We start from the raw sequence: 16,874 nt of genomic DNA on the forward strand, positions 1-16,874 counted from the left end.
CACAACTAGACTGAAGAACAAAACGACAGTAACTTGTCTGTTCCCCTTACCCCAATTCCCCAGCGCTGTTCCCATCCCCCAATTCCCCAATAAAAATCTTTAAAAACAAAACAAAAAAAACTTCCTTTCTTAAAAAAAAAATTATAGTAAAAGACACATTGCCATTAATGCCTCTCAAAATACTCCCCCTCACTTTGAACACACTTATCCCATCGTCCTTGCCACTTTCTGAAGCAGTTTTGGAAGTCCTCTTTCGTAAATATCTTTAGTTGCGCTGTCGCGGCTGCCTTGACGTCCTGAATTGATTCAAAATGTTTACCTTTCACGGTCATTTTGACTTTGGCGAAGAGCCAAAAGTTGCACGGTGCCAGATCTGGTGAACAAGTGGGATGAGGACACACTGTAATGTGTTTATTTGACAGAAATTGCTGTATCAGAAGCGATGTGTGACACGGAGCCTTTCCCATTGTGATCACAAAATACAGTGAATGCTGCTGCTGAGTACCATCCAATGGGAAGGCAGGGATTTTCAATACAGGAAGTGGTGCATCGAACTTTAGTAACAGTGTGTGACAAGTTTCTACTTGTTTGGCACAGTCAGTTGGGTGTGAGCTACGGTTGAGAGATGTGTTTTAAAGTGTGCTATAACTCATCCTCCATCATGACAACGCTCTGTGTCACTCATCACTTCTGGTATATGGCAATTTCTGTCAAATAAAAACATTACAGTGTGTCCTTATTCACCGTAATTCACTGGATCTGGCATCATGCGACTTCTGACTCTTCCCCAAAGTCAAAATGATTCAGGACATTGAGGCAGCCATGACAGCACAACTAAAGACACTCATGAAAGAGGACTTTCAGAACTGCTTCTGAAAGTGGCAAGAATGATGGGATAAGTGTGTTTGAAGTGAGCGGGAGTATTTTGAGGGTGATTACTGGCAATGTGTCTTTACTGTAATAAATTTTTTTAATGTAAACATTCACCATATTTTGTGATCACACCTTGTATTTTTCCAAATTAGTGTTTTTATTTTCTTCAGATAAATACCCAGATGTGGAATTGTTGGATCATATGGCAGCTCTATTTTTAATTTTTTGAGGAACCTCCATTCTGTTTTTCATAGCTGCTGCACTAATTTATAATCTCACCAATAGTTTGAGAATTCCCTTTTTACACAACCTTGCCAAAACTTATTATTTGTTGCTTTATTGATGACAGCCCTTCTGACAGGTATGAGGTGATATCTCTGTGGTTTTAATTTGAATTTCCCTGATGATTAGTGATGTTGAGCATCTTTTCATATGTGTGTTGGCCATTTGTATGTCTTCTTGGGAGAAATGTCTACTCAGGTCCTCTGCCCATTTTTTAATTGTTTTTTCAAAGTGTTGAGTTGTGGGAGTTCTTTATATGTTGTTGGGTATTAATCCCTTATTGGATGTATCATTTGTGAATATCTTCTCCCATTCAGTTGGTCATCTTTTCATTTTGTTGATGATTTCCTTCACTGTGTAAAAACTTTTTAGTTTGATATAGCCCCATTTTTTTCCTTTTGTTTCCCTTGCTTGAGGATGTATATCCAAAAAGATATTGCTAAGAGTGATGTCACAGAGTTTACTGCCTATGTTTTTTTCTAGGAGCTTCATACTTTTAGGTCTAACATTTAAGTCTTGAATCAATTTTGAGTGTATTTTTGCATATGGTTTAAGAAAGTGGTCCAATTTCATTTTTTTTGCATGTATCTGTTCAGTTTTGCCAACATCATTTATTGAAGAGGCTGCCCTTACCCCTGTTTATATCCTTGTCTCATTTATTGTAATTGACCATATATGTGAGGATTTATTTCTGGGCTCTATATTCTATTCCATTGATCTGTATATCTGTTTTTATAACAGTACCATACTGTTTTGATTATTGTAGCTTTGTAGTATAGTTTGATATCAGGGATCGTGATACCTCCCACTTTGTTCTTTTTCAAATTTCCTTGGCTATTTGAGGTCTTTTGTGGTTCCATATATTTTAGGATTAGTTGTTGAATGCCATTGGTATTTTAATAAGGATTGCATTGAATCTGCATATTATTTTAGGTAGTAAGGACATTTTAATAATATTAATCCTTCTAATCTATGAGTAAGTTATAGCCTTCCATTTATTTATTATTTTTTTTAAAGATTTTTTTTATTGGGGAATTGGGGGGATGGGAACAGTGCTGGGGAATTAGGGGAAGGGGAACAGACAACTTGCTGTCCTTTTGTTCTTCAATCTAGTTGTGGAGGACATTGTTTCACTGGCCCAAGTTGGCACCATCATTGCGCTCTTCCAGGGTGAGGCAGATCAGTCGCCGGTTTCTGGACGGCCGCTCACTGTGGCTGCTGGCCGCTCACGCTGGCTGCTGGCTACACACGGTAGCCCATGGCAACCCACTGCCACAGGGGCTGCAGCCCACGCTGTCGCCGGCGACCCACGGCAGCCCAGCTCCAGGTTGAGCTGTTGTTCAGCATCTTAGCTGTGGAGGGCAGTGTAACTGGCCCTCGTATGTGGGATCCAAACCAGGGCCCTCTGGCATCCCAAGCCAGTTCTTAACCATCACGCCACTCGGCCGGCCCCCTTCCATTTATTTTTATCTTGTTCAGTTTCTTTCTTCAGTGTCTTAAAATTTTCAGAGTACAGGTCTTTCATTGCTTTGGTTAAATTTATTCCTAGGTATTTTATACTTTTTGATGCAGTTGTACATGGGATTATTTTCATTTTTTTAAAAAATAGATTTTATTGGGGAATTGGGGGAAGGGGAACAGACAAGTTGCTGTCCTTTTGTTCTTCAGTCTAGTTGTGGAGGATGTCACTTCACTGGCCCATGTTGGTGTTGTGATTCTTCCTGGCTGAGGCAGATCCGTTGCTGGCCATTGGACGGCTGCTCACGGTGGCTCACGGCAGCTCTCGCTGGCTGCTGGCCACTCACTCCCGCTGCCAGCCACTCACTGTAGCTCACGGCAGCCTTCGCTGTTGCCGGTGACTCATGGCAGCCCAGCTCCAAGTGGAGCTGTTGTTCACCATCTTAGCTGTAGAGGGTGCAGCATCACTGGCCCTCATCTGGGATCCGAAACAGGGCCATGCTGCTCAGAGCTGGCATCCCCAGCCAACTCTTAACCAACACGCCACTCGGCCGGCCCCATGGGATTATTTTCTTAATTTCTTCTTCTGGTAATTTGTTATTGGTATATAGAAACAATAGATTTCTGTATATTGATCTCTATCCTGCAACTTTACTGAAGTCAAACTAATAGGTTTCTTTGGTGGAGTCTTTAGGGTTTTCTTTTCTTTTTTAAAGATTTTATTGAGGAATTGGGTGAGGGGAACAGACAGGTAGACAAATTGCTGTTTTTTGTTCTTCAGTCTAGTTCTGGAGGACATTGCTTCACTGGCCCATGTTGGCATGATCATTGCGCTCTTCCCGGGTGAGGCAATTGGTTGCCAGTCATTGGTTGGCTGCTCACAGAGGCTCATGGTAGCTCTTGCTGGCTGCCAGCCACTCATGTAGCTCACGGGAGCCCACTGCAGCCCTGCTGCAGCCTACGCCGTTACCGGCGACTCACAGCAGCCCAGCTCCAGGTCGAGCTGTTGTTCATCATCTTAGCTGTAGAGGGCGCAGCATCACTGGCCCTCATATGTGGGATCCGAACCTCAGCCCTGCTGCTCAGAGCTGGTGCTCCCAAGGGAGCTCTTAACCAACTGAGCCACTCAGCCAGCCCTAGGTTTTTCTATATACTCGTATAATATGATATCATTTGCAAGTAATGAGTTTTACTTCTTCCTTTCCAATTAGGGTATCAAAAGGGATGACTTCTAGACTTCTAGAAGAGGAAGTGAGGATCATTAGAACTCAGGTGGGTTATATAAAAGCACGACTGACTACACTTTATCGGTTGACATGACTGTTAGTTAGATCAAGGGGCACTGTTGGATATAAGCAGCATGAGCAGTCAGGAGGGGGACCAAACACGAGGAGGAAGTAAACAAGGGACACTTAGCCTGGAGGGAAGAAGGCAGGGGGATTTGATGGCTGATGTCAAGTATGAAAAGGACCCTTGTTTGGAAGAGGAGCCAGGCATCCTTGGGCTTCTCTAATGACACGATTACAGACACCTAGGATAAGACTGAGTATAAGGAAGAGCTGTCTCACCACTCACACCATCCAATAGTGGTGCAGGGTGCTGGTCCAGAGAGCGGTTGTCCCATCACTGCAAGTGCGCAAGCAGAAGCTGCCCAGTCACTTTTTGGGGACTGTTTTAGGGGAGATTCAGGCATTATTGTATGGTTGATGCTAAAGTCCCTTCCGATTTTGAGATTCTATGATCCTAGGACCGTGTAGGTGTGAATGGGAAGGAATAGGTGGGAAATACAGAGATTGTGTAATGCATAGGGTGGAAGAAAGTGGAAAAAGACAGAGAGAGGAAACATAGATCACTCAATTAAGAAAAGAATCGCGTAGCCATATAGTCTAGAAGAATCCATTATCTTTTTAGCCCCAAAGACCAGGATCATCCCCAAATTGTGTAGGGCTGTTCAAGAAAATTGCACTTCAAAGGAGGCTTTGAATCAATGTCTTTCATAGGCTTTTTGGGAGGTCATTAAGGACAGATTTCAAAATAGAATTTTAATGATGATCAGAAAAGAGGAGGACAGTGTGCCAGTTGGGTCCTTCCCCCGACAGGGCCCGACTTGCAGGCCTGCTGAGGATGACCATGGGGGCAGGGGCAAGGCATCCCCTCGGGAGCAGGCCTAAGGCGCAGGCCCGGAGAATAAGTTTTAGAAACAAGAAGCAGAAAGGGGTGGAATAATGGAAGAGGGAGGAAAGATAAGGACAGAGTGAACAGGTGCATTTATTCCGAACGGGCAGCTGCGTCCAGGGGTCTCAGGAGCACCTCTTTCTGCTGGTCTCAGGGGAATCAGGAGGCTGAGACTCTAATGCTGGCTCTGCCTGAATTTCCTGAGTGACCTTGCAGACGTCATTTCACCTCTCCGCCTCCTCCCTATTGTCAAAACAGGCATCCCGTTCGCCTAAAAGTGGGCTTTACCGGGGAGAAAAAATAGTTTTAGAAATTTAAGATTGTATGTATTCGAAGTGTTTGCATATTTTCACGGTTGGGGAGGGAGAACTGGCAAGAGGAGGGTAGAAATAAAGGTGAGAAGACATGGGGCCAAAGCCTCTTGGCTCCACCCCCTCATCCTGGGGAGCCCAGGGGAAGGGGTTCTGGCAGGGTGCACTTGTAGACAGCCCCTGGACCAGTCGGGCATCAAAGAGTAGAGCGGTTCTACTCCCGCTCTGTTGTCCCTTCAGCAAATCCCATGGCAGCATCCAGCGACGAAAAGCGAGGCACGCCCCTCCCCCACTAGGTGGCACTGAAACGCCTCGTTGGCGATTTTCAAAAATGCAGGAACGAGGAAAAAAGACAAAAAGAATATGGTGGAGGTGCGCTCATTTTGGCCTGCAGGCCCCGTTGTGTAAAGCAGGTTGGAGGGCACTCCCACTCCCCCACCCCCTCAGGGCAGAGATTTACGCGGCAGTGAGGGCCCTGGACTTTGGAATGAGGGTGAAAACAAGGGGTGAGCATTAGAGTGAAAAACCTAGAGTTGCAACCTGGGAGGGAGGCTCCCGGGCCTCTGCGGCGCTGTCTCACGTGAGCCGGGCGGTGGGGTGAAGCCGGGCTGGCCTGCAGCCCACCCGCTTCAGGTCTGGGCTCCCGCACTACCTCCCGGAGCCCCCGCGGAGCCTAAATCCAGCCGCCACCAGATAAGGACAAATCCCAGGTTCCGTTGAACCCCACCTCCCCTTCCTGACAACTCGAGCTCCCCCAGCATTTAAAAAATCTATTCAGCACCCCGCCCCCATTGCCCCCTCCCCCACTAAAATTCTCTTCCTCTTGTCTTGAAACGACCCTTTCCCCCCTTTTCCTGCTGAGGAGGGAGGTGGCGGTGAATGTGTGTGCGGGCGTCTGGCGCTGGCAGGAGTCTGACTAGCGGTGATAACTCCGGCTCAGCCCCGCGTGCAGTCGCCTGTAGCTAGCAAGACAGCTCCTGTGTGGTGTTTTGGGGAAAACAAAGATCAAATACAATCCAAGACACCAGCGACCCAAACCGGGGACGCAGAGAACTTCCTCAGCCCCTCTGAATGCCTGCTCCGCAATAAGCAATCTTTTCTTTAAAGAACGATGCCCGATTCGAGGGAATTTTCCACCCCTGGAAACAGATAAACCAGAGATGGAGGCAACATCCCTAAATTTATAATAATGCATGTAAACATGCTACATACCACATATATGTATATGTGCATTAATATGGATGTGGCTGGGCACATACCTATCGAGACACCATTGACTTGCCTGGTCAAAGCATGAGGCTTAGACGTTTCGTGCCCGGGAAATGGTGCAGTTTATCTTTAAGGAGGCTAGAAAAATAAGAGATGAGGCTCACGTTGCACGGATGACATCACTAGCTTTTGGCTGCGCGCTCCGTGTGCTCGTCTGTGGGTTTTTAGCCAAGGCTGCAGCGCCAGGCGCCGAGCGAGCGAGCGAGCGCGCCAGCGGCTTCCTCAGGCGCCCGCACCCGGGCCAGGCGACTTCCTGAGCCCCCCGGGCGCAGCCTGGGCCTTCGCTCCCCAGCACCGGCCGAGCCCGCGAGGCCCCGGAGCCACCGCGGCCGGAGGAGGAGGCGAGGCGGGGAAGCAGAGAGACCCAGCCTCCCTCCCCCACCCTCGCCCCCGTCACGTCGGCGACCACCGCGCGCTGGGAGCCTGAGCGTGGGACTCCAAGGCCGGGACGCGATTCTCTGCACGCTGCCGAGTGAGCCGGCGTCTCGGGCCTGGGTGGGCTGCGAAGAAAATGGTGCAGTCTGAAAGCGGCTGACCCCAGTTGGGCAGAGCAGACGCGGTGCTAGAGCGCAGGGGCTCAGGTGGCGGGAGAAGGGGCGGGTTGTTTTGAGGGGTCGGGGCCGCTGTTTTCTTCGGTGCTTGCAGCATTTTCTTTGCACCTACCTGGTCAGCACGTTCCCGGGGTTACCCGAGAGCCAGATGAAGTGAGGCGGCGGCGTCGCGGGAGCGGTCTGGAGGTGGCCAGGTGGACACTCCAGGAAGACGACTGCGCTGGGAAGACCAGCATGACGCCCCAGGGGCTGGCTGCCTGGCGGGCGGCGCGCTGTGATCGTGCGACCTGTCCATGGTGTTGAAGGCGCCGTGCGCCCAGCTCCGCGCTCCGCGCGGTGCGCCCTACCGGGTGCGCCCTCCTCCGCGCAGCCGACTCCCGGCGCCCGCCGGCTGCGGTCCAGTCTCCGAATTCCGGGATCCAACGCTCGTCCAGTAACACCGTCCGGGTGACGGCGCCGTCGACCCGAGGGGCCACCTGAATGGCAAGGCTAGAGGCCGACGACCCGCGAGCTCGCTGCGAAAGGTCGGCCGAGACCGTGCGCCCACGGGGAGCCCGCCTTTGAGCGCAGCACGCTGGCCAAACGGAGCAAGGGACCTGCTGGTGACTAGAGGACGGAGATTTTTAAAAGACCCGACCCAGAGAGGAAGAACATTTTTTTTTAGCTTGCAGACCGGAAGGAGGAGAGTCGCTGAGAGGGAGACCTAGGTGGGACTCCGGGCAGCCGGCCCTGGCATCTGGAGGTTTTCTTCGCTGGCCGGGCTCATCGCGAGTGTCTCAGTTCACCCTGTCGTCGGGCAGCTTCTCCTGACAGCCCCCACCCTCCTCCAGGAAAGCCCGGCGAGTGGGTCCTGTCGCCGCCGCCCTGCACAGAGAAAGCCCGGCGGCCGCACCGCAGCCGAGGGCACCTGGTATTTAGTTTCCGGCCGGAGGGCAGCTGCGCCCGAAGCCAGGCTGCGTGCCGGCGCGGCTGGTTCGGAGCGGTCGCTTCCTGCGGGGCAGGGAGGGGGCCGGAGCCGCCGGAGGCTGCGCCTGACCCGGAGGATGCCCAGGAGCCTGCCGGAGCCTCTCCGGATCAGAACTTAGTAGGCTGTCCGCCCCCACCGCCTTCAGTCCCTGGGCCGCGCACCGGCAGGCGGGGGCCAAGGGGGCGCCCTCCCCCCTCGGCTCCGCCGCCCGCCGCTTTGTTCCGGGCGCGAGAAGGGAAGGCGAGGCTGCGGCGGATCATGCCCATGGTGTAGCCGCGAAGCGGAGGCATGGCTGCCGGAAGGTTACTGCTCTACACGGGCCTCTCGCTAGCGCTCTGCGCCCTCGGCATGCTGGCCGTGGCCATCTGCTCGGACCACTGGTACGAGACGGACGCCAGGAAGCACAGGGACAGGTGCAAGGCCTTCAACACCCGCCGGGTCGACCCCGGCTTCATCTACAACAACAACAACAACTTGCCGCTGCGGGCGAGCCGCTCGCGCCTGGACCGCTGGGAGGGCAAACTCCTCCGGGCCCGGAACCGCCGGCAGCTCTTCGCCATGAGCCCCGCTGACGAGTGCAGCCGGCAGTACAACTCCACCAACATGGGCCTCTGGAGGAAGTGCCACCGGCAGGGCTTCGACCCCGAGATCGCGGCCCTCATCCGGAAAGGTAAGCGCGAGGCTCGCGGCGTGGCGCTGCGGAGGGCCCGGCGCCTCTAGGCCCCGCGCGCGCCCTCTGCTCCCGTCACCTGGTTACAGTCTATCAGGCCTCCTGCGGCCGGGAGGTCAGGTTATCCAGGCCCTGCCGAGCCTTAGAGTGGCCGGAACTTACCTCCCAGTACCTGCTGACGAACGCTCACCTCTCTCTACCCGGCCTCTTGTCTTGCGTTTGTCTGATGAGATGCCAGTGGAATTGCATGGTCCAGGGTTTTTATCCAGGCTAGTGCTTCATCAGTCTCTGAAAAGGAAAGGAATCTATAATGTGCTGCTAGCGGAGGAAGCCCTTTAAGGGTAATGTGTCAGAGTAGACAGACTCCTGGTTTTAATCTTTGTTTTAGATGTTGAACTGATTCAACAAGGGAAATTGGGGGAAACATCTCGCACAGAAGGCCTGATTCATACCAGAAACGTTTGCTAAGTGCTACCCTCTACCAGGCATGGTGCAGGTGTTGGTCATAGAAACATCAGTAAATCACAGCTCCTGCCTTATTGCAGCTCAAAGCCGGCAGCATCCTACCGCATTTCTCGATTTCTCCTTTTGAGAAAGTGGTTGACCAAAGTGACTTGTGTGCATTGGATATCAGCAGGGCTCAACAAGCACACAAAAAAGTAGTTCTTCAGGTAACACCAAAGTGGGCACTGTAGAAAAGACAAATACTATTTTCAGAAGACATATATACAAAAATGCCCAAAGTGGACCAAAGCAGAAAAGAAACTGCATTTGCTAATAATAAAATTTTATTGGATAATTTCATATGATCACATACATTTTTACGAGTCTGCTTATCTGATGCAGTTTGTAAATCTGAATGATACATACTGTAGGGACCATCCTGTCCCATTAACCCACTGAAATATTGTTTGGATGATATCAGTATTGCTTTGAAGTGGGACTACATTGTCTTCTGTGGTTGCTACATCCTGGGAGATGGGGTGCGATTTATTCGTCTTGTTTTTCTCTTCCACTCTTAAGTGGTGACGGCAAGGTGAAAACAATGTTGTTTATCTGCAGTCTCTGAGGCCAAGATATAAAACAGTTCTTAACGTCTCAATATTATCATGCAGCTTAAAATATCACTTGTGAGAACAGATGTGCTTTGATTTGGATTTATAAAAATGTTGAAATTGATCAGAAAAACATGTTCATGTCAAATGTCAATTGTTTAAGCATGACAAGTAGTGTCTGTGGTCTGGGTGGTCCCTCAGATAGGTGCAGAAAGAGAGCCCATCTTAATGTTGTTTGGTAGGCTCTGTAGAATGACTAGGGAGTTTAGCTGATTTCTTAGGAGAGTGTTAGTGTTACAAACATCTAGGAGAGTGTTAGTGTTACAAACATCAGACCTGCTTTATGGTTAGTCTCTTATTAGAGCAGAGTGACCCTATTTGGAGCGCTACAACTTTGTAAACGTGTATAGGATATTAGAGAATTCCAGAGAGAGCAACGTGGGTTTGGATTTAGAATTAGGGAAACAAGAGCCAGCCGACTCTTTTCCGACAACGGGCGACTTAATAGCAGCTTCTACCTTCTCAGGCTCCTAAAGTGTTATTTTATTCATTGTTTTCTGCTTTCACTAAAATTGCAATGGTGGGAAGTTAGCTGACACGTGAGGAAGAATTTATGTGAATAATGGCTGATAAACACTGGTATAGGACTTGCTGAAGGACAATTCTTGACTTGCCTCCCTTGAATGTCTCCTGGAACAAGACAGGCATCTTTCTGTCTGCTATTGGTCAACTCCACTGAGATAAAGGGGGATGGAATTCATGGCTTCTGATGGTTGCAGTGAGGGTTTTGATTCCATGTTGCTCTGCTTGCTTGGCAGTCTGCTAGAAAGGTTGACTTGGTCTGTGCACCAGAGGGACTGGTTACCATAGTGACATGTTCTTCCGGTGAAGCTAGAAACACAGTGACAGGGAAAGGGATAGGGGAAGAATGGACAACATTTTGACTTTGTATTGACTGATTTTTAATTGCAGCAACAGAAAATGGACACGGCGCAGCAGGGGGATTGAATGCACTGATACCTAGAGTTGGCAGGGCATTGTATTTCACTTCAACTAATGGAAATCCTGTTCCCCATCACCCCAAATACAGCAATCACTGTCAGCGGCAAGAGCCCGCTTACCATGGCTGTTTCTGTCCGTTTGACATTCTTGTTAGGTGTTATTGAGATAGATGGCATGCCAGCTTTACAAATTATCAGAGACTTAAGGTCACCATCTTCATTTTTAACCTCAAAACAGAATCTTTGAAAGCCAAATCTTCCTTTTTCTAAGCAGTGATAGACACATTTTGGAAATAAGTGTATCTTATGTTAGGAGAATTCACAAGCCATTCCAATAACATACACAGCATGATTTCTAGACTTAATAATCAGTGTTCTTCCTAGATGGACAGATTTTCAAAGGAAGTTAAAAAAAAATGAAGTTAATATCTCTATATTTAAATTCAGGGCATCTTAGGGAAAGATATTTATCTCACAGTGTTCATTCTCAGCCTTAAAAGATATCTTAGGCCTTTGTCTTTCTTTGAAACATCTTAGATTAACATTCCGGGAGAGATGTGTTGGGCAAAGGGGAAGGGAAACCAGAGAAAAACCTGTCAATACGATGGGAAAATTAGAGCTTTATCTAAATGATCATACAGCCCTAAGAACTCAATCATCTGTTAAATCAGTGTTCACATTAGAAAGTGCTGTTTGTGCATTTTAGATAAAACTAAACCCCATAACTAATAAGAAAACAAGTCAAATTTATATTTGATTTAAAGATAAAGTCCTTTGGACTCATATTCTTTCTGAAATCCATTTCTTCAATGCCTGGCTGCCATGACTGTACCCACAGACGTGCATTTCTGGTCACTGTGTATTTATTTGTCATATTCAAAAGTAAGTGCCTGGAGGACAGGAAAGATAATCATTTGTAATGTAAAGCCACCAGATGCGTGCTACTTGGGAAATATCACATACAAATTAGGTTCAAAGGATGTATCCATCAAGCACTTATTCTAATTTTAGGAACACTTGTGTGGAAATCCAAATAAAGGATCAGTCAGAAAATTTGTGATTAAAAAACCCCCAAAGAGCTGGTGTGGCACTCAGGGCAGTTTAATATTGCAAAAGATGCTATACAATTTACCAAGAAAGATTTTATGAGCAAAAGCTTTGTTAAGGAATAAGGGAAGCACAATACTTTTTTTGGATAACATATATCACTAAATAGACACATAACGCCCACAATCATTATTTTTTGCATTAGCTTATTATTTTAATTATTTTCTTCTTGGAGGTAGGATTGGGCAGAGGGTGTGGCAAGGATAGAGTACCCTTGAATTCCCATATGACGGAGCCCATAATCAGGTCCTCCGTCTGCTTGCTTTTCAACCTCACCCATGTCTCTTTAGTAAGTCACTGCAAGCACTGGGGACAGATCAATGACAGTTTCTGAAATTCAGGAGACTTCAGACCCTTAGGAGAAGCAACTACAGGTAGGATTTTTTTCCAGGGAACATTTATGTTCTTTGAGTTGTACTGAAATGTTATATTGATATGGCTTGAAATAAGTAGACCTTCAACTAGACTCTAAAAACGTTTTTATTATTTGATAATAGGCCTTATAATAGAATTTGACTCATATAGTTTCCATAATCATGGAGTGGCTGTCAATAGTCTGAAACTTATTTTAACAAGGCATTGTACATATTTGCAAGCTTATAATGTACTCTGCAAATATTTACTGCACATGTATGATGCGATGGGCACGTATCACTAGAATGGAGAGATGAGTAAGACCTGGTCCTTACAATTCCCGTAGCCTGTTAGCATCACAGAGAATAAATGACAACCATAGGATGATGAGAGTGACAGAAACAGATACAGAGATACACAGACGAGGCAGTGATAGATTGTGTCAGCACTGGGGCGAGGTAAGATGGGGGCGGGGAGTGAGACAAAGTTGCCTTGAGGAAATGAAAGCTGACCAAGATTTCCATGAAGTTTGGAGGTAACTGAGGAGGAAGGCCATTTCAGGCAAAGAAGCCAGCATGTGCACCGCCATGGCGGTGGGGACAGCAGTTTGGCCTTGTGAGTGTTGATATATGGGGTGAGGGAGGAGCAGACTAGGAGCAGGAGAGCAGGGAAGAACCAAGTCATGGAGCTTGTGTACTCAAGTCCCCTGTAGCCATCTTTACTGCCCCATAGGGTAGCCACAAGCCACAAGTGGCTATAAAATTGAAAAGACCCAAAATTAAATAAAATTAAAAATTTATTTCCTTAGTCACACTGGCCACCTTATAAAGGATCAGTCACTGTGTATGGTTAATGGCTGTTGTGTTGGGCAGTGTAGATTAGAGAACATGCCCATCATCACAAAAAGTTCTCTTGGATTGGATGGGGCTACGTGGGGCCTGTAACCCCTGAAAAGAACAAGCACACACTTTGTTTCAATTGAGGGTAATTAAATATGATAACTTGGGCTTAAATTTAAATATATTATTCTACACTTGAAGAAACTGCTACTTGAATTTTTGGGCAGGTTTTAGTTCATGGTCAATTATGCTAAATCTGTATTTTATTACTTTTCCATTTTTGACTCATGGAATTCTCACATGCTTCTTTCTTCTTCTCTGCATTCCCTCTCTCAACTCCATTCAAAGTAACTTGCAAAGCTGAGTGGGTGGGAAAGATTAATAACAATAATTGCCAAACTTGATGCCAGGCACTCTTCTGAGAGTTTTACATAGGTTAGCCAATTTATTCTGCATCATAGCACTCTGATGTGGGTATTACTATTATTATTTTTATCCCTATTCTACAGTTGAGGAAACGGAGGCACAGAAATATCAATTAACTTGCCATGTCATATGATAAGGAAATGAAGGTGCCAGGATTCAAATTCTGGCTCCCAGTTTGGAAACTCACCCACTGCACTCTACTGCCAACACAGAGTCTGTTGGGACAGGGGTGGGGTGGAGAGGAGGCTGCTCTATTGATCCCCCAAACTGAAGAAGAAACAGGAAGTAGTTTTAGAATCTCACCGAGGTGAGACCTGCCCAAGAACTCACTTGAGCATTGAGGAGGAAGGTCTTTTAAAGTGGGTCACAGCACACTCTCCTCACTGCCAAATACCCACCTTGGAGCCGGTCTTGCTGCTACTTAGGGCTTAGGGCTGGCTCAGCCCACCCAGTTGGGTTATGGCTAGGAGGGCTATGCACTCTGTTATGTGGGAAAATCATCCAGTTAAAAGTCATGAGACCTGTTCCCATCCCACTTTCACCTGAAACATGGGTAGACTTCAGATTACATGGATGGAAGGGAAAAGGCATACCAGGTGCAAGAAATTGGGGCGAAGGTAGGAAGCAAAGGTGCAGAGCTGGGAAAAGATGGATGCAAGATGAGTTGCAAGATGACTATGATGGAGGGGCCGAAAGGCTCAAATTCCAGAATGTCTAGTATACCAGTGTGGAAGGGACGGATCAAAAGTTTTGTAAGAAATTATTCTCTTTCAGTCACAGAGATTCTCTACTTGTGCATGTTGTTTGTACTTTAAAAAAAAAAAGAAAAAGAAAGTGGTGCCTTCAAATTGAGCATCCGCAGGAAGAAGGCAGTGTTATGTGCTATGTGAACAACCAATACCATCCTGCCGTAAAGGAGAAACAGACAAGGGAGCTGAGGGTTCAAAGCCAAAGGAACAGAAGACCAAGAGGAGAGCAACATGCAAAGGTGCAGAGTTGTTTCGTTAAGTCCAAGTACTACGTCACTACACGCTCCTCACACTGGAGGACACAAAACAAGAGTACCCGATACATCTTTCTGAAGCAACAAGTTTATTGCAAGATTTGGAAGAACCAACTACTTTAATAAGAACCATCTTCCTCTAAAAGAGCAGGCGAGGGGAGAAGGGCCCCAGGAAAAACAGTTCAGTCTCTGAAGTCACACCCAGGTAGGGGCTGAGGGGTGGACTTGCAGCAAGGGCAGCCTCTCTTCTTGTCCCCCATGGGACTACAGGCCGTCCTCCAACTCACCAGCAATTTTGGGTATGATGCTTTGGGTGATTCCAGGTACCCTCCTGATATGAATCTCATGCAGTGAACACCATGGCAGTTTGCATACCTCCATTGTCGGCTGGACCGAGTCCTCTTGCTCAAGGCTCCTTGTACACACACACAGTACTTGTAGAGTTCAGCCTTTAAAATTCAGGGAGTCTGGGGCTGGCCTAGTGGCTCAGTTGGTTAAGAACGTGAGCTCTGAGCAAAAGGGCCACCGGTTCGATTCCTACATGGGCCAGTGAGCTGCGTCCAAGCTGAGCTGCTGCTGAGCTGCCAAAAGGTGGCAGGGGATCGGTCAGCTGGTGAGAGCAGCTCTTAACAACAAGGTTGCTGGTTCAACTCCCACATGGGATGGTGGGCTATGCCCACCCGCAACTAAGACTGAACACGGCACCTTGAGCTGAGCGGCCATGAGCTGCCAGATGGCGACTGGACTTGGACCTCAGCTAGCTGTGCCCTCCACAATTAAGACTGAAGGACAACTTGGCTGTTCCCCTTCCCCAATTCCCCAATAAAAATCTTAAAAAACAAAAACAAAAATGGGGAGTCTGCCTTGACCTCCCAAGTCTGGATTGCACTTCTGCCTTAGGTGTCAATCTAGAGGAGCTTCACTTTGTTGTGTTTAGATCGCCCCTTTTTGGACAGCCTAAGGCAGAGCTGCGCGAAGCAGTTGCAGCACCTCCGAGCCACCCTCCGCCATCCGTGTTGGGTTTCCCCTGGTGTTCTGCTGCTGCTGGTGCTGCTGAGGCAGTAGTTGTCAAGCGAGTCCTCAGAGGTACTACTCTGGAGGCCTGAGATAGGGGCGGAGCTTCTCCACCATGGCCTGCGCGTCCGTGAATGACAGGCCTGAACTCTGGGCTGGGTTCAGAAGAGGCAGTTCTGCGCTTCAGGAAGGGTCCGAGAGTGATGGTCCTGGCTCCTGGCTGGGTCCAGGAGTGATGGTCCTGGGCTTCAGGATGGATCTGGGAGTGATGGTCCTGGGCTCTTGGCTGGGTCCAGTGGCGATCCTCAATTTCTGGTAGGCTGGAGGACCAGCAGACTTTTTGCCCTCCTGCCCCGACTCGTAGTCGTTGTGGTGCTGCTTGGACTGTGGGAAACTAGAGCACTTCGGCTGCACCTCCCGAGCTGGGGCAGGACTCTGATCGGTGGAATTATAGGGCTTGACATGAACAATGCGACAACAGAATTTAGGCTTTGTTTTGTTCAGGATGAGGTATGCGGCCATGATGTTGTAAAAGTTTTTTTCGTCAGCGCTTCCTGGATGCCGTCATACCTGAAGCCCAGATTTGCCGTTTCCCTTTGGACCCAAGGGTCTGTGTTCTCATTCGGTGGGTCACTAGGGCTTGAGTTCTTCCTCCTCATCCTTGATTGAGCCATGGGCCTGACATAATATCGATCAAATCTCTTCTCTCCAGAGGCTTTACCCTTAGCATTTTCTTTAGAAAAGTCTCTAGTTCAAACGAAAAAAAGTAGGGTATGGTGCACTTTCCCCTTATTATTTGCTGGCCCAGCTTTTTTCAGTCCTGTGCCTTGAAAGGAAGGGTCCCCGCGACCATCCTATATAGTGTGATGCCCAAACTCCAAACATCGACCGCCGGGCCTTCATAACCTTCTTCCAGAAACAGTTCAGGGGCGGCGTACCAGGGAGTGCAACACATTGTGCTAAGTTTGCTGTTGCTGAATTCCGTGCTATACCCAAAGTCAGCTATTTTCACATTCATTTTGCCGTCAAATAAAATGGTCTCTGGCTCCATATCCCGGTGCGCAATTCTGCACTGATGGCAATAATAAACGGCTGATATTATTTGCCGGAAGATACGGAGAGGCTCCTTCTCCTGCATGCGGCCGTGGGATTTCAGGTAATCCATCACACTGCCGCCGCTCAAGTACTCCATGACAATGAAGAAGTCGTCTTTGGTTTCAATAATCTCGTATAGCTCCATGATGTTAGGGTGCTGCAGCGCTTTCATGCACCAGATTTCTCACAGGAAAAACCTGTGGAGGCTGGCAGTGCCCTTCGGTTTTACGATTTTAATAGCCACCTCTGCCCCAGGGGGAAGGTACTCACCGAGCTTCACCTTGGCATAGTTGCCCTTGCCAGTGGTCTTCAGGAGCCTGTAGTGCCCACTGAGGAGTTCCTGGTCACAAGAGGTGGCTGGATGTTCGTGTGTCATGGTGACCTGCTAACTACGCTCACCCACAATACTAACTATGCTCACTAC

The 16,874-nt window shown here is 48.2% G+C and overlaps 2 protein-coding genes across 2 annotated transcripts in view; one reads left to right on the plus strand and one right to left on the minus strand.

Moving 5' to 3' along the window:
* Positions 1-4,597: 4,597 nt before the first annotated feature.
* Positions 4,598-8,176, minus strand: LOC109395597 (collagen alpha-1(I) chain-like). The gene is made up of 5 exons (XM_019666761.1): positions 8,023-8,176; positions 7,812-7,909; positions 7,032-7,408; positions 6,473-6,868; positions 4,598-5,070 (listed from the first exon to the last, which is right to left on the minus strand). Exons 1-5 carry the CDS (start codon positions 8,174-8,176, stop codon positions 5,013-5,015), a joined length of 1,083 nt encoding a protein of 360 aa, XP_019522306.1. The 3' UTR covers positions 4,598-5,012.
* Positions 7,406-16,874, plus strand: part of TMEM178B (transmembrane protein 178B) — a 346,196-nt gene continuing 336,727 nt past the window's right edge. The window contains exon 1 of the mRNA XM_019666781.1: positions 7,406-8,556. Within this exon, the coding sequence (XP_019522326.1) occupies positions 8,175-8,556 (382 nt within the window). The 5' untranslated portion in view covers positions 7,406-8,174. The remainder of the gene's footprint in view (positions 8,557-16,874) is intronic.

This window comes from Hipposideros armiger, unplaced genomic scaffold (genome assembly GCF_001890085.2).
Source record: "Hipposideros armiger isolate ML-2016 unplaced genomic scaffold, ASM189008v1 scaffold_478, whole genome shotgun sequence".
NCBI lineage: Eukaryota > Metazoa > Chordata > Mammalia > Chiroptera > Hipposideridae > Hipposideros > Hipposideros armiger.

Excerpts from the sequence above, each read along its gene's own strand:
- LOC109395597 (XM_019666761.1), bottom strand. The coding sequence starts at position 8,176 with ATGCCTCCGCTTCGCGGCTACACCATGGGCATGATCCGCCGCAGCCTC. Across the intron at positions 7,409-7,811 it reads ACCAGGTGCCCTCGGCTGCG|CCTTGCCATTCAGGTGGCCC; the intron begins GTGCGGCCGCCG and ends GTCGGCCTCTAG. Across the intron at positions 5,071-6,472 it reads AGTGATGTCATCCGTGCAAC|CCCACTTTTAGGCGAACGGG; the intron begins GTGAGCCTCATC and ends TCCCCGGTAAAG.